The 11,088-nt window shown below is 36.8% G+C and overlaps 1 protein-coding gene across 1 annotated transcript in view; it reads right to left on the reverse strand.

The window, feature by feature from the left end:
* Nucleotides 1-11,088, reverse strand: part of CGNL1 (cingulin-like 1) — a 42,457-nt gene that overhangs the window by 14,848 nt on the left and 16,521 nt on the right. The window contains 2 exon segments of the mRNA XM_010021272.1: nt 4,804-4,908; nt 5,168-5,374. Coding sequence (XP_010019574.1) covers nt 4,804-4,908; nt 5,168-5,374 — 312 coding nt within the window.

Genomic DNA, 11,088 nt, shown 5'->3' on the forward strand with positions numbered 1-11,088 from the left:
ATGACATGTAGTCCCTCTTTTCTAATGTCTTAAAAGGAATGTTACGTAACACTCTCCGTGCAACAGCTGCTGTAACATTAAGACAAACTTAAATAATGAAAAATGATTATGGAGTAAGAGTTTGATAGCCAGTACAGGACAAACATTATTTTAGCAAAGCAGTGCTCTGTCCTTCCTATACATTCCTAAAACACTGTTCTAACGTTTGCAGCACCATATGTAGACCCTTTTCATGATTCTTCTACATGCAAAGCATACATTCCTCTGAAGTTGCACACATGTCAGCAAATCTTACCTCCTGCACAAGGTTCAATATCCATTTTGGCCTTCACATTTTCCTATATGATCCCTTTAACATTCCCTTGAAAGTTTTCTCAACAATCCTTTTTCCCCAGGTAAAAAAATAATAAAGTAAAATACAAATCTGTTTCTACGATGAATGAGAAATCTGTTTCTACGATGAATGAGAAATAACTAGTGGGCAATTTTTTCCTGTTGCTGTGCTTCTATATAGCAGCCAGAAGCCCTGATCAGGATGATGTTCCATTGTGACAGATGCTGTGCAAACGAACTTTGCAGCTCCTAGCACAGAAATCCACTTCCTGAAAGAACTTTTGCCATTAATGTTCAAACCGGACCTTCATTATCTGGATTAAACTTTGAATGAACTGCAGGGTTATGCTGTATGCTCACCTAACAGGAGCTCTGAATGTTTCTGCTACCACATTGAGGATGTTTAAGAACTTAACACCCTCCAACTTCTAAATGCTGTTCATCAGGAAAATAACTGACTCTCACTAGTTCATTCCAGTACAAGAAAAGCAGGTTAGCAGGTAATCTTCCATCTGCATGTTGTGACTCTAACCTCTTCCTTCTGTCTCCACAAAACACCTTATTGGCCCTACTCTACATAGACATTACAAGACTAGAAAAAGGGTTTGTTTTTTATGACACCTGAGAGGCACCATTAAATTGATTAAAACCAGATTATGGAGAATTTAAATTGCTCCAACAGAAAAATGTAAATAACCAAAATCATCAGAAATTGTAAAAAGCATTCCAAAACATTGTTTTACATTTTAAAATTGCATATTTAAAGTTTTGTTGAGTATCTAATACCTATGATGCTTACTTTATTACACTTCAAAAAACTTTGTATGTAGAAACACAGAATTTCTCTAGGCAACACAGATCAGAATCTCAAAAAATAATTGTTCTAAGAGAAAAGAAAGAACATTGTCAAATATTAGAAGTTTGAGATCTCTTTAGATTCACTGTCTCTCTCCCTTACATTTCTGTTCAACCCGTCAACAAAAGACATCTCTGATACAAACATGGTAGATGCCTAAGAAGCGCATACATAACCCTAAAACATGCTGGAGGCTAATAGATGTTGTTTTGCAAAGTCTAATTCTACACCAGAATTGGTTTAGCTGACACCAAAGGATTTTAAGAACCTTGAAAAGGTTCAACTTTAGCAGTTCAGTTCTAAAAGCTGCTGAAATCTGGGGACCCTGCTGATGAGCCGTATTTGAGCAGGTTATAAAAACCTCATGTGCACCTCCCTCCATCAGCCTTTCACTGATCATTTAACTTTACTGTTTGTGTACACGTCCTTGAGAAACAAACTGCGCAGACACAGATGAGTGAAATATATTGTGGTGGAATAATGGTGTCAGCAGGATGCTCCGTTCTGCATTTCCAGTGTGCTGGAAAGGGAAGTAAACATCAGAGCAAATCTGGTCACTCTCTACTTGAGAGTTATCAACACCAAAAAATAAAAACCCCAAACAACAACAATAACAAAAATCACTTAATATGAGAAGAAATTTCACCAACTGTCTAGGGCAATTGCTAAAGTTAAAATAGGTATGAGTAATAGCAATATTTAAAGAAAATAATACTAGGGGGCTTGATGCAAGCAGTGGATCACCTCAATTTTCATCAGGTCATGCTAACTTATGCCTGATTTTCAGATAAGCAGCAAACCAAGATGCCCAAGATTGAAAATTAGCTTTTTCTCTTTTGAGTTATATTTGGGCATCTTGAAAACTCTGTACTTTTAGTGTATTGCATCTCCCCATTCTCATCACCCTATTTTTACTGTTTGTTACTAAGAAGGATGATAAAACAAATACTAAGTGCATTACTAAAAATCAGAGAGGTGTGAAGTTGTAATCATCATTATTTTAACAGAAAATACAATTCCTAGGTAAATTACCTGTTCCAAGGAGAAATTTCCATTTTGCCAAGTTTGATTTCAGTTAGTTCAACAATAAACTGACAGTGGCATTACTACTTCAGAGTATGAGAAGTGAAGTTCAGGTGCTTCATTCTCTCATTCCCCCATCTGCTAAAATCTCTCATACCCACATCCCTCTTGTAATGCAGCAGTATCTGTTGAGCCATCTAACGTGTCATAAGAACCACAGTGCTAAGAATCACAAGAAGTTTCCTGGGCCAAGTAAAGTTCCTATCAATTTCCAGCCTTTCTTTCTGACAGACCACAATTATTAGTGAATGGAGAAAGCAAAAGTTTTCTGGGTACATATAAATTGCCAGATTGAAAAAAAGAATTTACAGCAGTGTTGTTTCTTAGCAAATCAACAAGTTTTTCATGCACAATCAGATGGTTCACACGCACAATCATTCTCTTTGGAAAAGTGCAGAATATGAATTCTGGCTGGAAATGGTGATTTTCTTACCCCATCATTCTGCAGAATTTCCTTCTCAAAATCTATTTAATGTGATTTAACAGAAATCATATTATGTTCTGTATTATTTTTCTAGTAACTATGCCATAGAATCATTTATTTTTCAAATAGTGAAATTGCCACTAAAGTGTAACAATGTCCTTGTTGTTTGCTAAAATGTTGCCAGGAGAAAACTTGATAAGTATATGGTAAGAATATTCTTCATGAAAACTGAGCATTGCAACAGAAATTATCTTCCTTTTCAGAAAAACCCTGCATTACATCAGATACTTCTTCATTCTTGTAATATTGTTCAGGATATGCCATATGTAGTTTCTCATCAACAATAAATTTTCCTGGGCATACAAATCAGGATATGATATTTCTCTTTCCTAGATTAACTGATAAAGGATAAAAATACTGATAAAAACTAGCATGCTAGCATGCCTAGCTTAACATTAATACTTGAGATAGACTAGTAAGTCATGCTAGAAACAACTGAATCTTGACCCAAAGCTAATCAAGCTGCAGGAGATGCATATGGTGCACTGATTCATGTGGTACGGGAAGGTCAAGTCAGGCTGTGATAGAACTGAGTTCTTAGAGAACAATGCCATACAAGCCAATGATGAGCAATGGGCCATCTATTGTGATTGTGCAGAATATCAGCAACGCATACAAGCAAATCTGGAGAATTGGTGAGGTAGAACAGATAAACATATTTGGAAAAAAAAAACAACCCCTAACCGACCAAAAGCCACCAATGAAGCACTTACTGATGTAGTTACAAGGAACAGCAGCTTAAAACCATCATTTTTTGGAAACAAAGCTTCCTTACCCATAGTGTTAAAACCTCATATTCTTGAAGCACACTTAATTTTAAAGATGCAACAGTATTTTCGTCTTTGTTACTTTTTCTTTTTATCATAATTAACTGAACCATGAGAACACAGTGGTTAACGCAATCTCTTCCCTTGGTTTACAATCCACTTACAAAGAAGTTTCATTTTCAGAACACTAATGTAAAATTTGTGTTGGAGACAGCAAGGGAAAACATCCGTTCAATTATAAAATTGTACCTCATGTACCTCACTTGAGTCTGACTTGTTTGATAGAATCATTTGAAAACTTTGCTTCTAGAAGCAAAACTAAAAGAATTCTAAACTGATACTGTTGAAATTAATGCTTCTTCACTACATGTAAAAGGTGAATTGCAAAGATGAAAGATTAGGTTTGCAACTTTTTCAGATACAGAATATGGCACCAAAAAGAAAAGTTTTAAGATTTATACACATTCATCTCCTTCCTAAACAGATCTGAATTTTCTTTCTATCTGAATAATTCCATCTTTACACATGTACAATACTGCCAACATCCCTCTCCACTGCTCTGAAGTAGATCCATTCTCCACATGATTAATTTCTGGGCTAATCTGGGAAAAAGCATATCCTTTCCTGGATACTGAGTAGGCTAAGGAACGATGTAGAAAGAGGACTTCATACAGAGTTTAAGAGGCTGCAAGTCCTAGGATATATGTTAAATTCCTCTGGTTTTGTGTTGTAATAATAGTTCCATGCAATATCTGCAAATAAGACAGGTTCATAAAATATAAAAGAGAAGCAGATTTCCTGACATTTGTCTGCTACCAATGTTTTCATTTATATCCAAACACAGCTTTGTATTCCTTTGCATGGAAATACCTACACACAACCAGAGTTGAATGATTAATTCAAAATAATAAAAGACATTTATAAAACCTTAGGCAGTTTATTTTGCCATTCATCTCCTTGAAGTTTTGCTAGATTCATGGGAGTCAAAAAAAAAAAAAAAAAAAAAAAAAAGAAAAAAAAGACTTTGGCAAGGTAACAATTTGAATTAGACGATGCTATGCTTTTTTTTTTTGTCCCTGCCCATGGCAGGAGGGTAAGGTCCTTTCAACCCTAACTATTCTATGATTCTATGCTTCTATGCTTTCAGGAAACATCTGAACATTGCAGTGAGCTCTGGATTTCAAAAAGAATGAGATACTATGCTGCAGAAAGCAATGGTGACTCAGGCAAACAAGTAGAAAATTTAAACTTCCAATATTGCAAATTGCTCTTGTTCTTACCTGCATATCTTCTAGTTGGCTTTCCAAAGACCTTTTTAACACTAACAATTCCTTTGCCTCCTTTTCAGCATGTTCCAAAGTTTCTTCTAATTGTTGCTTCTCTTCCTGCAATGATATGACTCAATACATTTAGAAATACTGGCAAGGCCTTTAAACTGAGCAGTAAACTGAGCTATAAAGTATATTCAATTCTGGTCTTTCAATGATCTCCCCAGTTCCAAGCTGTGATTTTTACACTAGTTTTCACTAGGGAAATCTTTCCTATGTCATCAAACCGTTGCCCATCCTCTGTCAGATTTTGTTGTACAATGTAACCTTTACAAACAGGAAGGAGACTACTCAAGGGGCTAGTTTTCTAACTTACCTCGTATCTCTTTAGTTTTTCCTTCACTAAATTTTCTTCTCCTTTCATACTATCAATTTGCTTGTGCAACTCTTCAGTTTTAACCTCTAGCTCATCAACTGTTCTCTTCAACTTTTCATTTTCCTCAGTCAGCTCTTTGACTTGGTTTTCTACACTATTTCGCGCCTCTTGTGCAGCATTTCTTTCACTGGCAAGGACAGCAGCACTCTAGGGAAAATAAATTACATCATGTTTTAAAAAAACCCAGAAGTTTCAATGGCATCACAGCAAATATAGCTAGGATAGAACATTAAAATGTCAACAACAAATAGAATCTGCATGCATTACAAACAGGTATTTTTTCTTGTTCATGTTACTGAGAGAGAACACGAAAGGAGCATTTTTTGATTCCCTCAGGCATAACTACATGCTAAAGTAACATACAACACCTGAACAGTCTCATGCCTGCCATCACATATTCTCACCTTAACATCTTCTTCCTTATTGCCCTAAAATATTTTCATTACCAAATCCTACTGTTAGGTAATTTCAGGTAATCTAAAAAACCTGACATCCAAAGCCATATGGACCTTTAAGGAAGAACATACTGATGAAGAGTGTCTTCTACAGCAACAGAAAATTGAGGCAGTCTTGCCCCACTGCTCACTCCAAGCACAACACCCAACATTCTACATCCATGCAACTTTTGTGGGGTTGTAAAGTAAACCAACCTAGGGAACAGGATCAACTGTAATATATAGACACACACATAAAGATTACTTGATGCTTAAAGAAAAAAAGGGGGGGAGGGTGTGGGGGAAGTGTTACTGGGGAAAAAAGCCCGAATCCCCCAATTAATTTCAAAACACAGTCCCACAAAGTGCTGTACCAGCACAGAAGAGCAGACTGTGAGCAGGCACGAACAAGCAATAGAGACTGGAAGTACCTCACAGCGGTTATTGGTGCAGCTCCGCCTGCACATAATACAGCCCACACTTGGGGTTGTACTTAATTGGAGTTCTGCTTGGTTTTCAGTTACTGCCTGAGGATGGAAGGATTTTAGCTACTGAGTTCAACTTGTATTCAAAATTACACACTTTCTATTTTTCCAGAAACTCAAATCAATACACAACACAAAGACAATCAGTACTTTACTACTCTTCACAATATATCACATGGTGACAGATTTACTCTATTTTTTTTTGTCATGGCAACTAGCTGCAGCATGTAACTTTTCAGATCTAACCACCACTTTGATCCAATCACTTACCCTCTCTGAAACACCCTACCATTTATTGTGGAAACCACGAGTGGAAGTTATGTGTCTCTATTGTTATACTATCTATACTGTTATACTGTAACACAGATCAGGTATGTACTTGTAAACATTTAATTCTGGAGTAAAGAGCTGGAAGGACTTAATCTTTGCTCCTCATTGACTTGTCAATCAGAATTCCCTCTAAAGAACATAAAAGAAATCAAGATACAATTTTTCATTCTTGCTCTCAGGCACTCAAGATCTGATGCAAAGCAATACTCTACAAAGACCTGGTTCTAATGTACAGACCCACTGCCTTCTACATTAAGACAACAGTAAGAACACCAGATAAGAGAATCTCTCCAATGGCTGTAGATTATGTTTATGGACGTAAAGAAGAACTGCTACAGGGTAAGCCATTCCTCATTATATGCTCCCAGCTTCATTGGTTTTCCTCCATGAATGTATCATCCACTAATTTCTCTAACCCTTTTTTAATCCATTTTTTGTATCTTTAGCCTCTACATTATCTGGTGACAATAGGTAATTGCACATTAATTTCTGAAGCTTAACATTTTCACATATGAAATCGTATTATCTGGGTAAAAACAAAACAAATCTTGCAGAGCAGTTTGGTAAAAACCTATTTTGTGAAATATTTTATGAAAGCACAAAAATAACCCTTCAGTTACACCATTTTTTATATTTTCCCCTCCCTACCCCCAAAAGGAATAAGCAAAGTTATATAAGTGTTTACAATGTGCACCCTCTCTAGATTGTTTTCTAGCAAGCAACAGCTTTAAAATAATGCAAATTAGTTTGATAAAGCGGTAACTCTGTAAACACTCAGACTGTCTACAGGGTCAATGAACTTATTAGACAAAAACTGGCAGCATAAGCAGGCTGACAAGTTCTGGTCTTTTGAAAATACTGAAAAAACTTGTTCTTTTAAGTACCTGACTAGTTGAAAGCGCTGAAATAAATCTCTCCTGATGCTTTAAGTTCTCACTTACTGAAATTTCAATAATATTTATATATTCCTTTAAATTTTTGCTTTTTGCATACGGCAAAGTTTTACTAATTAGCAAGCATTCCACCAGTGGCTCCTTTTAGTCTCACTTCCCCTTTCTGGAGCTGAGTGAAAGCAGCTGAGGCATGCTGGGGAGTTCAGGGAAAGGAATGTTGATTTGTCTGTTCTTTTTCATCCAACCGCCTACACAGGGCTGCACAGTAAGAAAGGACTGCAGCAGGCCTACACCGCACCTGAAGATTCCACCACCTCATCTGCCAGTGTGCTCTACTTTCCCAATACAGGAAGTATTATTTACTTAGAAGTACAGGCACACACACACAAAAGCAAACAACCAAACAAAACCTCCAGATCTACATACATAAATATACACATAAATACACACACACACACATATATATGTATTTAACCTAACAGATTCAAAGTTAAGTTCAGCCTACACTGATGCAGTCGTATCTGGAGACCTGCTGCAGCCTGCCTTATGCCGTATGTATCATAGGATACTTTTCCAGCCACTAAAATTAAACTAAACTGGTATTCTATATCCTTTTTAACTATGTATTTCGGTAAGTCAGCAAGATGCTAGGTGAATATACATAAAAGGTAGAGAAGTATAGAGGGCAAGGTGCAAGTATTATCTTTCTTAACCTCATTTAAAATATTGGAAATAAATTGGATGTATAAGTAAAATCTGCCCCAAGTTCCAAATGCTTGAGTGACCAGCACTTAACCGGCAGATCTCCACAGGTCTCTAATGACCTTGACATAATTACAAGGGTTACACCTTCACATGGATGAACTGTTCCCAAACAAATTTTCTAACACATTAAGTATAAAATCCTTTTCTTTAACCTGGGAGGCACATATCTTTAAAAATACCAACAACAAACATATATACTCACACACACACTTTTTCAAGATGGTAGGAAACTTCGCAATATATATAGGAGCTTTACTGTATTTTAGCTGGAGAGTGGGCACTTTTCTTATATGACCTTCTAAGAAGAGTGGCACAAATTTTCTTCACAGTGCACATTACACTGTACACCATTGTTTCAGTATGTTTTCAACTTGTTTCAGTTAAGACCAAGAAGAAACACGGGAGTATTTATCCTCTCCGTTTACCATACACAATTGTACTATACACATAAGGCATGGAAGATCACCTTCAGGATATCATTCAGGATGATATTAGGAAAAACAATACATGAGTATCTTCAATTTGATAATGAAATTTAAACAAAGTCAAACCACATAAATACAATTTAGATGTTCTTTGAGTAGAAAATGCACACACAGCATTACTTCTCCACAAGAGTCAAATTACACAGCTGGGTTTAGACAGAGGAAAAAAACCCCACCCTATATTCATTTATCCTCACTGTAATGAGAACTGCATGCAGAGCTCTTCACTGGCACAAATGAAGCTTCTGGATTATAATAGCTTTTGGCAATACTCGTCATATCCCATAGCGTATTGCAACAGAGTCGGAGCATCAAAAAACTCCACGCCTCTTCCTTTTCTCCTATTCTCCCTGTTAGAATTATCTGGCACCCCATGTCACCTTCTACCTCCCGCCCCCAGGTCTTCTCTTGGGAAGACAGGTGAACATGACAGGTATCATTAGAAAGAATATGCAAAGGAAACAAGCACTGAAATGTAGTTCTGGCAGATACCCCTATAGCAATATCATTAGGGCAGAACCCAGTGGATAGAGATCCCTATCCATATATTGAACAGTTACATAAGGGTCAGGCCAGCAGCTACCAAATCATACATGGGCACTGCTGAAGCAGAAATAGATTGTTGTGTCCTTTTACTATGGAACCTCACTTACACAGGCAGTGTACTCAACCAGCCCCAGCAATTAGAAGGCAATATTACACATGTGGAGACTATAAATTAAATTTATCACTCTGTTGTTAGAGATGGCTGACTATATTCTGCATAAAATCCCCTGAATAAAACATGCCAGTAGAAGATATGAAAACCAATGCACTGAAATTACAAATAAATTACTATGTATGCTGATAAATTTTGAATGCCAACTATTGCACTTCATAGGCTAAAACTGTAAGTGGCAACAGCACAGGCAGTTTAAACTGTACAACAGATGGTATTTGCTAACAGCCAGCAGTAATCCTATTCTCTTTGGTTCTGTCTACATGAGCAAGAAGGCACAGCTTTCATTTAAAATTCAGTAACTGGCTCACACATTCAAAAAAGGAGTTGAAAGCTGTTTGCAAAAGCATTGAATTAGAGTGGGTTAGAGTGATGAAGATGAAAGCAGTACGTTCACTGAACACTGTAGGGCTAGTAAGTACAAATGAGGAAAACAGCCAGACAGGGAGAACTCACACGTACAAATTGTGCTGTGGATCCATATCCTTCAGTCCACACATGACTTATTTGTAATGGTGCTGTATGTAAACAGTGTGAGTTAACGAAAGGTCCTTAAGGCTTAATGACACTACATCAATTAATGACTCCTGCTGGTACCCATTCATAAATCCTTTACATTGCTACATTTGGGGGTATTGGTGAAGTTTTGACAATAATTTTAACTAAGTTTTTATAAATTCAACTGACAGTAACAGAACTGGGTAAAGGTCACAAAGTAATGATTTAAGCTGGATATGAAACATTAACAAACGTTGTTAGCATGACATCTTTAGTTCACAGAATTGTGCATCAGTCCCTTCAGCAAGCTGAAATGAGATTATGTACATAAACACATAAGAGCATGTACCAGACAAAATTGGTTAAACAAGATTCTTGAAGAAAAAGCCGGAATGAAATACTGTATATTCATGTGTATTTATCATACAAAAAAACCCCACAACCCAACAAAAAACCAACAACCAAAACCAAAAAGCAAAAACACAACACACAAACCAAACCACCAACAAAAATCCACACATCCCACATCCCCCCCACTCCCCCAAAAAAATGTGGAAAAAAAAAAAAAAGGAAATTAGCATCAAGCAGTGAAGCGGGCTCTTTAGATCTCAAATCCAAAACTGCAGTTTCTTCCCTATGATATATAAAACATGCTTATTTCTTTTCACTCCCACTTTCTAGTTGTGTTTGAGTGTATCTTTTTTTGGCTATATTATATTATGGAGTTATGTTTATGCGAAGTAAAATCCCTATAGCATTTTTCCTGTTATGTGTGTTTGCCTGCATTAGCTTTGTCTTCCCTTTCGATCTGTCTGTCATCATACTGCCTTCCAGGGCATTCAGTGCCTTCTATTCCCTACATTCAGCCTGTTTCACACTATTTCCATCTCTTCAGTCTCTGAAGGTATACCTTCCACTTAATACCCTACATCCTTGCAGACTTCTTAAACACACGGATACCTTCTTCTCATTATTATTGATTACATGAAATACTTTATTATGCTTCTCAAATTTTATCATGTTTAACTCATGATTTAAAACTGAGGAAGTCTTATCAGCAGACTTAGCTACAGAGATCAGGTAAAAGAAGCTGGAAATGCATTGCAAATTTCTAAGGAGCAAAAAAAAAGGGGTGGGGGAAAGAAGCCTGTGTAGGAGAAAGAAGACAGCTGTAATGATGAGGTCCCACAGTACAAAGCCCTCTGTGACTGCCCGAAGATAAGTTTCTGCAAGTGAAGAGTTTACAGGGAAAG

Source organism: Nestor notabilis, unplaced genomic scaffold, assembly GCF_000696875.1.
Source record: "Nestor notabilis isolate BGI_N333 unplaced genomic scaffold, ASM69687v1 scaffold3009, whole genome shotgun sequence".
NCBI classification, from domain to species: Eukaryota; Metazoa; Chordata; class Aves; order Psittaciformes; family Psittacidae; genus Nestor; species Nestor notabilis.